We start from the raw sequence: 18,908 nt of genomic DNA, 5'->3' as shown, positions 1-18,908 counted from the left end.
AAACCAAATTAGGATTCTGGCAATTCATTCAAAGACCAACTGTTCCTTGAATTTTATCTTCTTATTCAGATATTGCCCATAAAAAAACCCCTGCATTCAAAATTAACCACGAGCAACAAGCTATTAAGTAATTGATCTGTGGATGGCAAAACAGCACTCTCATAAGGTACCAGAGTACATCAGGTAAATGCCATATTAAATGAAATGAATCCCAATAAGTCAACATGAAACAACTTTGAAACAAAGATTAAGCGTCAAGACTGTAAGAGCTCAAAAGTAGGTCAAAAGGTAACTATTCCCTTTCAAAGGCTTAAAACTTATAGGAAAACGGCGTTTATCTGTGCTATCACAGTACATTTGTTATAGGAAGGCAAGTAAAAGATGAGTTCCAAAAGTTCATCATGAACAGCTGTAACCTAATTATTTGAAAATGCAAAGTCACCTGGTACTTCAGCATTTCATGGGGGGCAGGACACCTGAAATTGGACAGGAAAGACAGAGACAAAAGTGCAAGTGCAATAGGAAGAGGAAAAAACACTCTCTCTACAGTCTTTAATGCAAGGTGATTCTGGTTCTCAATATCCAAAAAATGTGTGTGGGCTTGAGAGGAGGGGTGGGGTGTGCTACTGAAACTACTTCCTCAAATGAAATGAAAAGGGGAGGCATCTGCCTTAATGCTCCTATAAAAAAAACAAACAAAAAAAACCACCAAAAAAATGACTGACTGATAATTGTTACAACATTTGTTGACAGAGTCATACAGGCCAAGTGTCAAAACGATAGTGTGACTTTTCCTGAATCATTGACAACAGTAGATATACTGCCTCTTCTGCTTGTCTCCTGAAGCATGAGGTGTTGCTGAAGCCACCTTTGGGTAGCTTGACATAGATTAGTTGTTTTCTTATGTTATATAAATTTATTCTCTCCGGTAAATGGAAGAGCACGCCACAGAAATAATGCCTTCTCAAGCAAAATAAGGAAGACAACTAAGCTATTTTAATCTCTCAAATAAAGGGATCCTCAGCTTCCTCTTAAATAATTTTTAATTAAAGTATTTAATAGGATGATTCCAATATAGAATACTAAGCACATATTCTTTTGATTTCAAAAGGACTGACCCAGGAAGGATTTGGGGCACAGAGTACCACAATACAGAACCAGCAGTGACAGAGTAGCATCAAGAGGAACTCCCTTGATTACAGCAACTCTCAGTGAAAACTTTAAAATCCCAGTCACAGCAAAAGCAAACAGAGCTCCAAGCATTTTATTTCCAGGAGTTACATTCATCCAGGAAAGCAGAAAGCACTGGTTGTTTCACTGAAATTCTAGTTAATGGTTAAAAATAAGTTAAAATGGTTTCTGAAAACTGAAATCTGCGGTCTGGCTTCTTGCTAATTCACGCTATAGTCTGTGTGCAAAAGTCAGTATATTTAGCATCAGTTAAGTGTTCTCAATACCTTTTTTTAAAAAATAAAGTATCTCAAAAGAGTAAAGTAAAATTTTCACATGATGAGAGCTTCTTATACATGACTATTTGCATTTACAGATTAAATGTCATTTCTTCTCTTTTAATTAACTTACCGGTTTGACAATATGTCAATAAGTTCTTTTCTGTTCTGGACTCTGAGTGTATTAGTTTTGTATCTGGAATCCTTACTAACTTCAGGCAAATTCAGGATCTAAGTAAAAATAAAGGTGAGTAAGAAATGTGCTTGACAGGAGATATTTAAATAGCTAAGGAAACTCATTACCTATTTAAGACAGTTTTCAAAAAATCCCTATTTCTCGTTGATCTTTTAATACAGATTAGGAAATTAAGAAAAAATAATTCCTCCTGGTTAATGCTACATAACAAATACAGAAAAAGACATAAATTAAACTGAAGATCCAAATCTTAGTTGATAGCTTTCACCATTAGCTAGCAGAAGTTCTTATTGTAGAACACTAAAAGGTTTGTAAATTATTACTGAGGTTGGGGAGATTTGTGGGATTATCCTGCACTAAGTTATATGTCACAGAATAAGAAATATGACTGTACTTCATATGCTAGACTGAAAAAAGCCACGTCTAAGAATATTTATTTCCACTTCAGTAATTTCTGTCAAAAAGGCAAAAAAAATGAAAAGGTGTTTTTCTACTGAAATGTCAGAGTTTTTCTTTATGATTTTTTCCAAAAGAATTAATAAAGAAAATTGGTGGTATAACCTCTAAGAAAGGAGAAATACATCTTCTATATGTAACTCCCACCTGGCACATTAGAAATTTAACCCTCATGCAAAGACAATGTGAATTATACTATAAAGGGAATTAAATGTGAAGAATGAGTCTTAGAATTTTGTAGAGGCATTTATGAGACAGAGTAGCTGTGTGGACAATCAATATTTACTATATAATTTATCTATTCATGCCACAGGGTATTTATATAGAACATAAATAAGCAGAATGATTTATGCTTTCCAAAGTTAATAAAAAATATCCCAATAACATCAGCTACAGAGCTGATAACAATAACAGAGCTACAGAGTATAAGATTACAAAGAAAGAGACTGTCACATATTCTTCTTATATTTTTACTCACTAACACACACTCAAGATCACTTTTTCTTACGATGAGTCTTATAATCATTCTAAACACGCTACATTTTTTTACAGGGCCATTTCCAAGAAGGCTTACAAAAATCCAGTACTGGCTCAAAGCTGAAGTCCCTATAGCCCATCATCCTATCTCTGCCTGTGGCTGAGTGCTGATGCTTAGGAATAGCTTAAGAACAGGGCCAGTACATGTGATACTTCCTTAACATTCATCCAAACAAATCTTTAGATTAAGGCATTTCTGAGTTGGAGCTGTTTTCTATGTATTGACGAATCCTCAATGGCTTTTTGTTTTATTAACATGTTCAGTCGCTCCTTGAATCCATATACCTATGTATTACCACCTGTAAGTGATACATAGAATGGTGCTGATCTCTCTGATATTTGCCTCAAACCTAAAATTTAACTATTTCCTCCGAGATCGGTTCAGACCAAACCCACTATCAGTTAATGGCTCCTCACTTTGCTGGAATGAATAAGGATATGGCTTCCCTTCCAAGTGAATAGCTGCTGATGACATAAAACCATCAGCAAAACAGATTATTCTTTCAACAGATATTTAGATATTCAAACCAGATAGTCACCTTTGACGTGATTGTCACCTACAGCGAAAAAACTAAGCATGGAAACCAAGGTATCAGTAAGTTATGTTAGAACAATAACCATATTACATAACTTCTGCAGATTTTTATCTGCAAGGTAACATAAAACATGAATCTAGCATCTCCCATCAATACTTAACGTGCAACATATTTTCTTTTTCTTCTATGTTTGCACAATCTAGTTTATGAAAATCACAACATATCATAATTTAGCTTTAGAAAACGTTCTTCTTTTCCTATATGGAAGTTTAACAATAATATTGGTGCCCCCTTAAAATTATCCCCTCTTTAATACTGCTATTTTTCAAGTTAAAAGTCACTGCTTTAGAGGAAAAAAAAAAAAAAAATCATGCAAGGTTGCTCAAAGTAAATGATAGTGAATACTTACTTATGAAAGCTTAAAAAACCCAGGAAATTAATCAGAAAACTACGGTTCCATTTGATGAGTTATATGAAAAATGATCATATGGAGTTGCTCACTCTACTGTTTTAATTAACGTTACTGACTTCAGCTTTAACTTAATGTCCATCTGTTGTAAAGCTGCGTGTCTATATATGTTCTTCTCAATTTTTTTGTGACTAACAAATGCACATTTGAGAAGTTATTCATTAATGTGCCATTCATCTTTCTGCATCACGCTGCCAATGTTATTTTCTTTATTTCACTGTGACCACTTGGAATGAAATTGCTCTTCTCTGTTTCTAGGCCTCCTTCAAGCTCTAAGACGCACATCCAGAGTTTATGCTCTCTGAGTTTTGTTCCCCAACACTAGCAAACCTGTTTGTACTCTGCTGTATGCAAAAGCTCAGTCTTCTGAAGATTCTTGCTCAGCATTCCTATTTAGAGCGAAGCAGCCACACATCAGGATGTGCTTTTGTAACACTTGACCACTGTGAAATGCACTTCAGCCAGCCCTGTTACAGTTTTTCTGCAATTATCCAAGTCCCCAAACAAGCTAGAGTTAGTTCTCACTGATTTTGAAAATATCACAGTGAATTATTCTAGTTTTTTTCTTTCTGCTTGCCTGAAAAGATATGGTTGAAGCAGAATGTTTGCAATTGTTTACAGCTTGAGCCAGCTGTTACATCTCCAGAGTACGTGTCTTCAGGGCAACAGCTTCCACACAGCCTGCATTTTTAGCACCAGCTCATCTCAGAAAAGTTCTCTAATAGCAATTCCAATGTTTGAATTAGTGGTCTCTGTATTTACTAAAGGTTCACTAGGGTGTTGCGGGCCTTCCTGTAATAAAGTCCTCTTCCTTTATTGGCTCTCCCCCTTCATGGTGTTTTAAGTTCCAAATCACCCTCGACTTAGCACAGAGCATAGCTCTAATGGGTTTCACAGCATTCCACTGACTTCCACATCACTCCATTTCTGGGCAATATAACAGCCCAAATCCATACCTAAAATAACTCGATAAGGATAAAAAGACCACTGTTTTTAAAAACAAACAGTTTATAGAAAAATCTAACCATTACCCAAAACTTGAACTGTTTTTTCTGATTTTTTAATTCCTTTGAAATGCAAGCAATCACCATTTTTCTATGTTCTGTACCTCCTGCTTTCAATTCTAGAAATACCAGAACACTTTTATAAGGATAAAACAAAAATCTACCAGCTTGCAGAGTACGGCCAATATTCATCACACTTCATTTTACTCCTACAGACTCTGAGGTAACACAAATTGTAGAAACATCGCCTCATCTTCTGGGGTACCATTCACTCCTTACAGATTACAGAGGGAGTATGTAGCAACAAGTCACACCATAAGTCTCTCAGCTGCACCCTAAAGTAAGGTGAATGCATGGTCTGAATTTTTAGTGCCTTCTAGCTCATACCATGGTGTCAGAACCTACTGAGCCAGATCTTCAGCTCTGCCTTACTCAAGGATGCCAGGATGACCAGCGTCTGGTACCTAATTCTTCACTTCAGGTGATAAAGCTGGGACTTTCTGGAAATACTTCCTTTATGAGATAATGAGTCTTTGATAAAACTGAGTTGTGGCAGGTAGACACTTATTCAGTCATTAGCCTCCATTCACATTAAGAATGACCACACTGTAGTGGTTGGACACCTGTATGAAGAAAACCCACTGAGCAAACTTTGAAGACGTTAACTTGTAACTTATCGAGAGAGCCAATTCAAGCAAGCGAACCCAGACCCCTTCAGATAGTATGGTGGAGATACGTATCCCAAACTGTACTAAGAGAGAATCACAACAGCACTGTCTTCTTACTACATATTCCAGTTACTAGCTGTGAATATCCATGGAAACATGAAATGTCTGACACGAACAAATGGAGGAAAATAATGCTCAATTTCCTGAGTGTGATTAATTTAGGTTAAATATCCAAATTCCCAGAGAAAAACCACAATGGCAGGAAAAAGGTAGAACTCTCATTTTTAAAAATGCTGTCTAATGCTATATTCAAAACTTCTTTTGTCCCAGCTTACATATTATTGGGGTCTTTTGTTTGGAATGTTGCTACACTTTATTTAGAACAATTTTTTCCCTACAACCACTCCTTTTAAAATGTATTCGCAGTCCAGCGAAAAGCAATTCCAGGCATTAAAACAACAGGAAAACAGTATGTGAAAGATCCAAAACTATTTTACAACTTTCCAAGCTATCCTCTGTGAAAACAGAATTGCCAGCGTCATCTTCCTTCAGTTCAAAATCATGAAAATACCAGATTTTGATCGCAACAGTCCTGTTTGAACATTTGTTCTTCAATGTCATCTCTCTGCACCACTCCAAAGTCAGCCCACAGTCCTGTAATAATTGTTTTCCAAGAAGTCCACAAGTTTTTCTGTGAGCACAGAACAGCCCATACTACTACACACAGCAGGCTACGGATTAAAGTGGCACAAGAACCATCCATCGCTTAGCTTTGCTTTGTTAATAGCTGTGCCTACCAGGTATTTCATGGAGAAACAGTGTCACATTTCTTCCTGAAAAAGGCATCAGTGTGACTTCCACGACATTCACCATTCCAGAACTGTTAGCTTCTTCATTTTTTAGCTAATTAGCTGGGCAGCTGCACAGACTTCAAAAGGGGCTCAGCACCCACAAGTCTGGGAATTGGGATGTTCTGAATGCAGGGGCAAAGCATGGAACACATATCAGTCCCCTAAACTACCAGCCAGAACCGCAGGGTTAGAATTTATACTTGCTACTTATTTTCACAAAAAACGGGGGAATTAAGAAGCAATCAGTAATTATTTTCCTAGTCAGAATGGAAACTATTACACATTTCTGTACTGTTGCCTAACACACCATTACCTTGCACACAGTGACAAACTGCTGATCATTTCCAGCTCCCACCACAACGTAGCCATCCTTGGTCTTAAAAGCCTGGAAGAACAAAGATAGGCGATAAGCTATATAAAATATTAGCGTATCTTTTAAGTGAAAAACTTCGTAAATAATGTTCAAATTACTTTCTTAATCATTTCCATTCAGATCCAATCTCTGGTTCTAGAAAAGTGGCTCAAAGTCATCCACAAAGATGGATGCGGACCTTTTGATTTTTCCAGAGTACTTCTAGAGTTTTTCTAGAGTTAAGAAGTTATCTTAGTTAATAGTTTATTTGCAGAAAATGTGTCTTGAGGCATCCTGAAACTTTGCAAACGTGTCCCACACTCACAAGGACTAGAAGGATTTACCAGGATAACATTTACTTGCCAGGGGTTATTTATTCAGCTTCACTCTTAGCCTGACAGCAGACAGCTGCACTGAGGTGTCACAGACCCTGACCAAATATGCAAAATAAATAATTGCCAAATAGCAATGACAAGTTAGGGACTCTCATGGGGATTAAAGGGGTAAACTGCATCTTTCCAGCTCTTCAGCTGGAGATTAAGCTACCTCCTTGGTCAGTGGTCACAAGATTGAGCTCCTGGAGAAATGGGACTTCTTTTCCAGCTTTGAGGATTTATTTTTTTCTTTTGGCTTCATTACAGCGGCCTTACTGGCACATTTCATGGTGAACAGAACATTTAACTGGGTAGGACATAGCAGCTTTCATTTCAGTCTAAATCATCTCCACTTAGATTTTCACTGGATAAAAGAAAGTCTGTAACTGGCATCATCCTCAATTTTTACCATTGAGTCAGGGCATCTTCTAACACTGGATAATGCAGACAGATTCTCCTTTCCTCCACACCTCTCCCTTACACAAGCGTGTGTAACTTCAGTCGCAGTCATATGTGTTACAACCCAGTTTTTGCAACCATTTGGGAAAAATTCTTTCGCTATTAATTTGACTTCAGTGCAAGAGGCCAGCAGAGGTTAGTGTTCTAACAGTGACGGTGCCTTGCTTCTTTCTTGTAGAGAGAAAACCCCATCTTCCATTCTCAGAAATCAATCTTTTTTATAAGCTATCACATGCCCTGCTCTAAAGGTGTGAACTCTTACTATAAATTTTGGTAAAATAACACCCAAATTTAAGCCCTGGTATGGGAACACTTTAATAACAAAAAGTCTTCTCATGCCACTGTGGCTTATTCTTCTTCACAAACAGGAATATGCCATTCCAACTTGCAGTTTTTCATACAGATACAACTACATCCACACTAAGAGTCTTTTACCATCTGGTATAGTCAAAGCTTTAAAATTGCATGTGGAAAATTATGTCCACTGAAATACAAGTAACTGCACATCACAGTTAGGATATCACTTGTTTGCTCTCACTATGTTTAATTTCCTGGTAAATAGTATTGGTCAGTGATAAAGTTTACGAATTTATTTTTCACACATTTAATTAAGCACTTCAGTCTTAAGTTTCTTAGCAAGCAAAGATGAAATTCAGCAAACGTTTAGTCCCAAGCATGTAAAAAAGTCTGACTGACTTGACCCCACATCAGTAAAAGTCTAGAAGCATGCATAATGCAAGGGTACTGCATACTCACACTGAGGAAAGCAACGAGTGCAGAAAAAATTGGGGAAAAGAATTCAGAAAAAAGGAAGTTGTAGATGAGCACATAAACATTTTTTAGATATATCTCCTCATGCAGATTTCTCTTGAAAATAATCATGATAGAGCCTGGTCTAAGAATATGTAAGACACTTCCCCACTCCCCCCAAATAAATGGCTTTTAGTAGGAATAGTTATGAACTAAAACTGTCCGTATAAACTTACTAACTTTAGTTACAAACAAGATCTGTTTTCTGAACATCCTGCCCAAATCCTGACCTGTCTTTGTTGATGCTCTGAATTCTAAAACCAGCCACACACATTTCACACAAATTATGGGTTAAACGCTACACGTATCTGTGTGCATATGTAACACAATATAGTTTTTATTGGTACGACCACCTACTACTTCCAGTAAACACAAATTAGAAATTCTTTTACGCATTCTTTTAAACTTTCAGTCTGTATTGCAAAGCCTACAATATATGTCATATGTACTTATATACAGATCCCCTTCCTCTGCACTCCAAAATATATTTAAATTGGTAGTATGGGCAAATCTTAAAGAGTTTACTATTTATCAGCAACTTCTGTTGAGACTTGGAGCTCTGTAAGAAGACTGCAATCACCCAATAGCTGCACACCACTATGAAACACGCATCTGTACCCGTGGGCTGCCCATGCAGGCGCGGAAGTCACTCTAAATTTAAGGGCCTGGTTATTAGCATGTGTGCTTCAGTTGCTTTGAGGAATGTGTGGGAAAACTGATTATTCTTAATTGCATTGTATGTCTAAAAAGCTAAAACAACAATCATGTCATCCTTACACAACAAAAACGGTATCATAATAAATGCAGCAGTGTCTTTTTCCATGAAGCTTAACTCAAATGTCTTCGGCTGCTATTTTAAGCTTCCCATTACAAACCAGCTGATTATTTGCCAGTCATTGCTGCTGATAAAGCAGAAACTTCCAAATGTTATTAGCACAATACTGATGCCAACATTTAAGGGTGATAACAATGGTTTTATTCATCACCCATAAATGTACGCACACTACAGGTTACCACAGGTTACTGTCTGGTCACAGAAAGCTTCACAATCGTATTATACAAAGGACAGTAAGGGCAAAGTGCAGACAGATTTTAATGAGATTTTGTTTTGATAAACTGCTGTCCATCACATCGAATCATTTCACATTAGCACAATAAAAGGGACTACACACACAAGGCAAAAGTCTTTTTTCCCTTCCGCTTTTTCTGAAGAATGAGGCTTTCTGATAAGATTCCTGAGAGCATGAGCATGATTTAACCTGCTCCTCCCATGTGGTATCCTGAGCAACAGGACATCACTTGGTGAAGACAAGAAACAAAAAACAGGCAAAAAAAATTAGTCCACATATTATTCATGGAAAAGACAGAGCATCCAAAGGTGTAGCTTTTCAGCACGGTGTAAAAAGCTTGGGGGTTTTTAAGAAGATAATCCGTAAATCCACACTGAACAATACATAGTACATGACATCAACATATGCGTGTTCAAAGCCAGATCTCCAGGTCCAGTGTGCACGCACCAGCACCTCACACTGACTAACAGATGTTCCAGGACCTCATTAAGACTCAGCACTTTTCCGAATTTGATCCTAGAACGCTCTATATACCTAAGATACTTTGCGTACTGAAACATTTTAACCTCCCTAAAAGCACGGAACATAAACTCTATCCATCTTCAGAAACGTTTTAAGTGGTTTACAAGTATTCTCAAAAAAATGCTATACAATGAAAATGTAGGACAAACTTAACCTTAGTTTATTATCAAAGCCTTGCTGAGATAATGTGAGGCCAAACTAGCCAGTCTTTGCACTGCTCTAAGTCAACAGCCTTTCAAAATTTGCCAGCTTTGACGGTGCCAATGAAAGACCATCAATCTCTTGTATTTATTTGCCTGCTTTATGAATTTTAAGTCTATATATGCTGTGTCAATCATCATCAATCATACATAAAAATCTTTGCATATGTTTCAATTCACATGTTGATAACACAAACAAAACTAAAATGTAAGGGACCAATTAAAAGATAAGCCGATTCCAAGAAAATGATCAAAAGTCCAGGTCAGTTTTCACTATATGAATGCAAAGCACAGAAATCAAAACAACCAGAACATCTGTTGCTGCGTATGGTGATGCTTTACTCCCCTCCATCAGGTATTTATACACATTCATAAGATCTCCCCAAGCCTTCTCTCCACTCCTCCAGGATAAACAGTCCCAGCTCTCTCAGCTTCTTCTCGTATGAGAGGTGCTCCAAGCCCTTAATTATTTTCATGGCTCTGCGCTGGACCTGCTCCAGTATGAGCATGTCCTCATCCTACAAACCCCAGAGGTGGACCCAGTTGTGGACCCATAACTGCATCTACTGGCTATTCGTCCTCACTGGTGCTGAGCAGAGGGGAAGGATCTACTCCCTTGACCTGCTGGCAATGCTCCTCCTAATACAGACCAGATGCTCTCTTTGTCACAGGGGCACGCTGCTGGCTCATGTTCCATTTTTTGTCCACCAGGACCTCCAGGTCCTTTTCTACAAAGCTGCTTTCCAGTCTGTACTGATGCATGAGGTTACTCCCTACTGTGTGCAGGACTTCATATCTCCCTTTGTGAATTTCATTAGGTTCTTGTTGGCCCATTTCTCCAGCCTGTCAAGGTCCCTCTGAATGGTGGCACAACCACCTGGTGTATCAGCCACTCTTCCCAGTTTTGTATATTCTGCAAACTTGCGGAGGGCACACTCTGTCCATCATCCAGGTCAGTAACGACTATGTTAAAACAGTACTGGCCTAGTATACCCCTGGGGTTACTACTAGTGATTGGCCTCTAGCTGGACCTCACACCACTGATTACAACTCTTTGAGCATGACAGGTCAGCCAGTTTTCATTCCACCTCAAAAATCTAAATCTAAATCAGCACTGTTGAGGGAGGGCACAGTGACAGCACTTCATGGTCTAGTCCCAAAAGCTACTGGCAGATCAAATCCGACACACACTGAAATATAGCCTCCAGTCATCACCATTATTAGGTAGTTTCCCAGCGCCACAAGGACTGTCGAGGTCAAATGCAAAGGATGCAAGTGCCATCCAGGCAGAAACTAGATGTCACTTCTTCAGACACTTCTCAGGAAGAAGAATTTGGAGGCCAAACAATACTTGGAGATACCAGTAGAACAAATCATTGGGTTTTCAAAACCAGAGGATTATTCCATATTTAGGAGAGTTTAATAGCTTTAATTATCTGAAAAAGCTACTGATTATTTTCATTACCAGTTACCATATTGGCCCCTTTACTGATAATGGCAGTCAGCGGCTGAAATATTTGAAAGCTTCCAGGCCTCCATTTGGAGGAAGCTTCGCACTACATCAGGAATGGTAAAAGGGGTGTGTTACTCGTCTTTAAGAGATTTTTTTTTTATCTGATGTTCCTACGTGAATAACAGTTGGAATCTGTAAAGATACTTACGATCCCTTTGCACTAGGAAGAGCTGATGCTAGATACCCTCAGATTCGAAGTATCTTGCAGGAGAGCGCTGCCTTTTGATTTGTGAAGTTGAATAGTAGCATCTCTAACAGCATCCAGTGATGGATCATGAGGGTAACAGCTGAGGGCTTGCAGATAGTCACTACATGTTGGTGAGTTCTGGAGCAGGGCTTAAAGGGTACTAACTTCTGAATGCCTTCTAACTGCTGTTGGTTTTACAGAGCAACAGGCTGATTGCTCCAACTGGCATCATGAAGCAGCTTGCTTAAGATTTTGGAAAGATGCCATCCTTTTATAAAGGCTAGTTACAGTATTTCTGTAAGGTATGTGTTTGTGAGCACAACAGGGAGTGCTCTCCGATGGCATTAAGGGAGAACACTTCTCTGAGCTCCTTCCCAAGGCTGGCATAGGAGCAAGCAGCTTTGTGTGAAGGCTGAACAAATCTTTGGGAACAGCTGGGGACAGTGCAGAACAAACACACCTACTGAAGGAGTCTGTAAACATAAAAAGAGAAAAAGCTAAACCAGTATTTTCAAACAAAGGTTTGAAACATATCACCAACATTTTTTAAGAGATTAATTTTTCATATGCCACTCCTTCCTCTCCCCTCCATCTTCCCACTTACAGCAGTTTCTTCACTCACTTACAGAATCAGCGAATAATTACTCACTAAAACACTACTTAACTGTACATAGGTCTCCATTTATGTACTTGAAGTACTTACCCGGTATTAATGGGTGAGCTCAAAGACAAAAGCAGGTCTCTTGCAGGCTTGGAACCACGGAAAAATCACAGTGTTACTTTTAATTTATTGCATAAGTTGTCTTCAATTACACTTTGAAGTTTCCAGTGTGATATTTGATTTAATGCAAAGGTCATTTAAGGACAAGCATTCTCTAGTCTTAATGTAGATTAAAGGCTGCAATTAAGAATGTGATGCATTCAGGATTTGACTGACCTGTACACGGTCTCTCTTCTCCTGTCAATCAAATGTATCTACAGCATATGTTGATTTTTATCTCTCTCCAACCCTATCAAACTCTGGTTCCCAAATACATTAGAGAGTAGGAGATCCTCCATTTTGCTGACGTGGAACAGTTACACTCCTTCCAGATGGGATAAACCTGGCACGTCATTTCTCTACCTTTACACATCGGTTTTAATAAAATGGCACAGAACCATAGAGTAGCCACATTCTTTTTTCTTTCAAGGGAAGTGCACAATCCTTTCATAACAACTTAATATTTAATTACTGTAACAAATGGGAACAAGACCAAAAAGTTTGGTCAGTGGTAGTTCTGAGCAATACATATAAATCACAAAGACCACACACTTTGAAACTATTTGCCTACTTTGCACTCTCTTCCAGTGAAAGCAAACAGTAAAAATAAAAAATGTAAATTTCATGGACTGGATTAATGTATGCTGAATGTTCTCACTGAGCAAACTGAAGAAGGGCATTCCACACAGAGATTTCACTTTTTCCCTCTGGTCTTCTCAACTCGCACTACTTGTCTCTCTCCTCACTGCCATGTTGCAGGACGTGCTACCCTGCAACTTCACAGCTATCGCAGTCTACCAGACAGATCAGTATTAAGAATATCTCTAATAATTCTCTGGCAGAGAAGAGAAATTTGACTGGATGCCATGAGCTTGTGGGAAAGGTGTTTATGGTAAGGCTGGGAATGATTACTTTGGTCTCTGAGATGAGGCAGAACACTGGCACTGATGTCAAAGAACGTACACCATAGACTACCAACCAGGGAGACCATTCACTTCTGCAGAACCCACGATCCATTAGACAATGTTTCTCATCAATCTTCAAGTTCCATATATGTGTGAGTACAGAAAAAATGACCTTGCCTAACTGAACCAGGAGCAAAGCAGATGAAAACCATTAACTGTGCTCTGAATTCACCTTACTGAAAGAGGCAGCAAAGTTAACATACCACAGTTAACAAAATCACAGCATCAAACAGGGACATCAACATTTGGCATTATAGTGTCTTACTCTCCACGCTCACTCAAGAAGCAGGACACCCTCGTTCTGCTCTACAGCCTATGTCATGTTTCTACCCAGTTGTTGCCTAATGTGGGAAGTATAAACTGCTGGGAACAGACTGCAACCAAGGCCTGTCCAATCCCAGCTCACTGTCCTAAGAAATAGGTTGGAGACAGGATCCCTCTCTCACTTACTCTTCTTCTGGTCATATGATATTTGCACTGCTCGTTTCCCAACTGACTAGATGCAAAGCATAGATTTGTAATCTATAAGTATCAGTTGGGCACACTATTTACCAAAAAGACTTTTATAGCTGTTACTTCATATTCAGTAGTGCAATGAAGGTTAACTTTGGATTGCATACACTTATTTTTAAAGATGACACTTTTATTCATCTCAAAGAATACATGCTGCAAGGAAATGAAACCATTTTCTTTGTTTTCTAATGTGAATGCAATATATGTCTAGCCTCACCACCCAAAAAGCCATTTTAAAACTCCTGGAAGAGCAGTGAACAGCTTTAAAGTGGGAAACTTGTCACTTTCCCAAATTTCTAAAATTTTAAATACCTAAAACTATACCTCAATTAAAAATAAATTCTCTGGTATTGTAAACTGGCATTAAAACTGTTCCTCGCTGTTGAAAAATAAAATATCAGGCACAGAATCACATTCTCCATTGCCACATTAGTTTTCCATTAGTTTTTCAACAATGAAATTACACACACACAGACACGCACGCACAAAATAAATAAACTTTAATCACAGTATCACACTGGAGCCAGTGTAATTAATGTTGTGTCAGCATTTCCATTTAAGCCACTATTTTCAAGAGGTTTATAGCACAGCCATAAAAATTCAGTTAGGTTGAAATTAAGCAAACAAGGTCTTATACAGCAAGCAACATTTAAGTATATATACAGACAGCAGCCAGTTACTACTTATATGGGAATTAAAATAGACGCTTACTGATTTTAAAGGGCACTGCAGAGCTATTTTTTTAAACAATATTTTTCTCAACATTTATAATAATCTCTCAAAAGCCTGAGTTCAAGCTACGTTTCCTTACCCTTTTTCCTTCTCACACAATAGTTCACACACAATTTCTTCCAATTTTGGGATTGTAAGCATTGTTTTTTTGTTTCACTTTTAAAGTAAAAGAATGCAATGAAAACATTTCTTCTGAAAAACAACACACGTGACCACAGCCTGATCCTGATACAGGCCTCCAGGCGTTACTGAAGCAGCAATGACAAATAGTTCTTACACCTTCCAAAAATCTTAAGATACAGCTGTCTGGAAAATCTGAGTACTCAAATATGAGGTTTTAACAGTGCTATTTAGAATTTAATTCTAAATTAGGTCCTATTTCTGTTTTCAGCAGAAATCATCAGAGCAGGATTTGTGTCATTATTTCTGTCCCTTTTTCCTCTCTGATCCTTGGCTTTAGGCGATGTAGTGGTACAATTTCCAAAGCTGGGCTTTGTAATACGGCCTACCTTTTTGGTAAGTCATCCTGAGCCAATCACCCTGGCACTTCAAGCTGCAGACAGATGACCCAGTGCAAGCAAACTAGAACTCAGGCTGGGCAGGCAGTGCTATTAACTTAAAGGTCCCAATAACTTAATGTCCTGCTGTAAAGAAGGCTCTTCAAAAAGCTGAGCCCTGAATCATTTGTGAGTTTCTCTGACAACCAGCCAACCGAGAAGAGCAAGGGATCAAATTAGCACTGATGCTGACGAAAATCAGCAAAACCGCCAATGAGGACATAACAATTACAGGGGGGCAAAATTGGCTGCGTTTCGTAATTGGGCACTTACACAACTTAAAATAAACTGCACTCATATTTGAAATCTGCCATTCAGCTGCAGAACAGGATGGACAAAGGCAGGAGAAAGTCCACTCCATTCTGCCAATGTGCCTTTGCCCTGTTTTGGAGATTTTTCAATTAGTACCTCACTCGAAGAGTATGTGATCCTACGTACTATTCAGTAGACACAGTATGGTGAACTAAGGATGGATTTCAAATATTTCAACCTTGACTCTTCAGCATCCTTGATTTGTGGTTTTAAGTCAGACTCATTAAGGTTTATTGCATGTAGTTTGTTTTGGTTTAGAACACTCCTTTATCTCTAATCAAGGATTTAAAAATTGAACTGGCCAGACATCCAGGATGCACACTATTTAAAGTCCTGGATTTACGCCAAAAAAACCCATTGCCAGGCCATAGGAATAATGCTAGTGAGTTCTATTTTAAAAAAAAACTGAAAAGTAATGCTTGATGAGTGGAACATTTATATGTCTAAAAAAGTCAGAAGTCCCTTTCCTCTTCATTTTCCTGTAAATTTCTATTAGGTTTCCTTAAAACTATAAAATTCAGACTTCTGTTTTTCTCTAATACTCTTTTTTTATCGTTCCCCATTAGTCTGAGAAATATTGAAATATCACATTACTGCAATTACAATCTTTTATCTAACTCAAATTTAGCATTATTCCAATTGTTAAAATTTGAAAATCACTACAATTAGAAATTAAAACATTACACCTTTTGCCAACTTAAAACTGTGCTGACCAATATTTAACCAATTTTTCATTCAAGCAATAAGTCAAATTATCTACTGAGAAAGAGCTGAGGAAATCTGCATGGTAGTAGTTACTATTTTTAACAAAGATCTTTACATCTATGGCTGGTAGAATGCTTTTGCATAATAAACACAACTATCCTTTACAAAAACTTGTTTTGGAGAATCAACACAGTATAAGTGTGCTTCTATTATCACAGCCTAACATCTACGTCAGATTTTATTCACGTTTGCACAAAACCATCAGCTTGCACCCCTCGCCCCCCCCCCCGAAGTCTGACAGACATAGCTATGCCAGTAGAATGGTGGGAAAAGGCAATAGGAGGAGACAAGAGGAGAAGTAGAAAATCCCAGCTTTCAAAAAAGGTCCCACATTTTTCCCCTGCAGATTTGAAAGGAAAAAAACCTTAAGTTTCTACTCACAGGTACATCATGCTGTTCTTTAACAAACACGCTTGATTCTTACAGTTGCTAGGTTTATTTTGAGGTTTCAGCTTGCCTTATGCTGTCATAATTTTATTTTTTTTTTTTTGGCTCTGGGTAGCAGAGGGACAGCCTCTCTCTCATACTATGAACACCCACATGACAATTCTGATTTAATCACAGGAGAATCATAGGAGTCTGAGCTTATTTAGGGCAGGATTCTGACTCTGAAGATCGCCCAGTGCCACAGAGTTTTAATTTCTTGGCATGACCAGCTCATTTACTTCCACTGTCAATCCAAACCCTTACTTTTCACCTTCTTAAAGAAATGCCCAATTGCAACCCACAGTGGCAATTTAAAAGTTTAAGAACCATGACTATATTCACCTCTGCCGAACACTGTGACATCAGAAATGCAAAATTACCGCATTTTTGCCACAGATAATTGCCATAAGTTGATAGTGAACACTGTACCAACATCACAGTACCTCAGTCAACTGACAAGTGAGCATGAACATATACTGCTTCCCACTAGTCTTTTACAAAAAAACACATATTGTTTTACATATTGTCATAATAAATAATTTACAGAAACTAAACTAAAGCAAGTACACACAGCACTGCAATTAAATTAGATGTCAGTCACATGTAGTCAAACAAGTTGAAAGCTACCCAGCTACTGCTATCCATATACCACAGCACAGCCACGTTACAGCCTACATGCTGACAGCAAAGATCTCCAGTAAGAGTGAACATCTCATAAAGAGCGGACGATCCTTGTTACAGAAATGATCCCAGCTATCGAGCAGCCCAGTCTGGCTATGGCTGAGGGATGGTGCCAGTGAGTCTGGAGGAGCAGCCTGGCACCTGGCCTTCATCGTGCTCTTGCCTCCCTCTTTGTTGAGCCGGTGAAGTCAAAGGGCTGGTCTCCTAATGATCCCGATGGTGACACTGGGGTTGGCATCAAATGGGCAGCAGCAAGCCCGGCACACAGACCTGCCATTGTGCTAGGAAGGACTAAAACGGGCTTTTGGCAGCAGTTTGGCCTGTTCTTGCACCCCTGATGACAGCCTGAACTGCTGCCTGCCTGCTGTCCCCTGTTGGCTATGACGTGACCTTTCACGGAAACAAGGTTCTTGTCCCTCGATTATATGAAGCTGATTATCTGATTGCCTCACTTGGGGAGGGGGAAGAAGGAGCAAACATGGAGAAGAGGTGCGTGGATTTGTAAGGGCACTCTTCCTCCCCCCAGGGTGCTGATGAAAGCATTAGGATGTTTTACAGCTTCCTTTATAACAGTACCAAAAAATAATACATAGAGAGGAGTAACAAAATGCATTTAAATGGTTATATTAATTAAAACAGAGACAGCTTTCAGTAACAGTGGGATACTGGTATATTTAATTTCCTTCCAATATACATTTCCTTTCACAGTTTCAAAGCTTGGGCATTTTATTAGACATTGACAAAGCTGTGCTTATAAGGGGGAAAGATCGCTAGTGAAAATTATGCAGGGAGGCATACCAATTTTCACATCAAGTTATGTATTGAAGCATAAGACTTTTTAGACAAAGAATATATTTCTCCAGCTACTCAATTTGTCTTTTTCTTTTCAAAATCTGCACAAGTTAAAACAAAATACACCAAGTGATCTAACAAAGCAACCTTAAGCTACCACGAAGAACGTAAAATCAACTGAGACGAGTGGGACATGTGGTTGTTCACTGGCCTTCAGCTTCCAAATTAAAATGGAGGTCCTATAGAATAAGATTTGTATTCTCTTCACATACAAAGAAAACCCTGGCTTTTAAATATATAAGACAGGACGACAGCCTTTCCCTCCCCTCACGGAAGTTTAAAGCCCACTCAAAATTGGTTTGGTCTTAAAACCTGATGAAACAGGAAAAATAACAGGAAGTCTATGGTGGCATATGATTGCCTACCTTGAGCGTTTTGGCATTTCAAGGTTTAAACTAGGCAATTTGTGTTCGTCTGCAAGAGACTCGGCAGAAGTACCACGGCCAGCTCGGGCTAACTGCCTTCACATTTGTCCTGGTTTTCAACAGACTGCAGAACGTGACCTGAGCCCCATCTTCCAAACAGTCTTTCTTGAGCTGCTACAAGCACAATGATACTTGTAAAATGCAATACACAATTAATACACTGCTAACAGTACCCAGGCTGGGACCTAGGGGTATTTCAATAACACCTATCCGGACAGCAGCACACATCCCTTTGTACAGCAGTGGTCACCTCCTACTTGGAGGTTTC

At 38.6% G+C, this 18,908-nt stretch overlaps 1 protein-coding gene across 1 annotated transcript in view; it reads right to left on the bottom strand.

The window, feature by feature from the left end:
* The window catches only part of SUGCT (succinyl-CoA:glutarate-CoA transferase), a 334,540-nt gene that overhangs the window by 199,522 nt on the left and 116,110 nt on the right, over positions 1 to 18,908 (bottom strand). Inside the window, exons 10-11 of the mRNA XM_074891208.1 lie at positions 6,479 to 6,550; positions 1,582 to 1,679 (exon numbers count right to left, since the gene is read on the bottom strand). Of these exons, the coding sequence (XP_074747309.1) occupies positions 1,582 to 1,679; positions 6,479 to 6,550 (170 nt within the window). The remainder of the gene's footprint in view (positions 1 to 1,581; positions 1,680 to 6,478; positions 6,551 to 18,908) is intronic.

This window comes from Strix uralensis, chromosome 1 (genome assembly GCF_047716275.1).
Source record: "Strix uralensis isolate ZFMK-TIS-50842 chromosome 1, bStrUra1, whole genome shotgun sequence".
Lineage (NCBI taxonomy): Eukaryota > Metazoa > Chordata > Aves > Strigiformes > Strigidae > Strix > Strix uralensis.
This window is presented reverse-complemented; position numbering and strand designations above follow the sequence as displayed.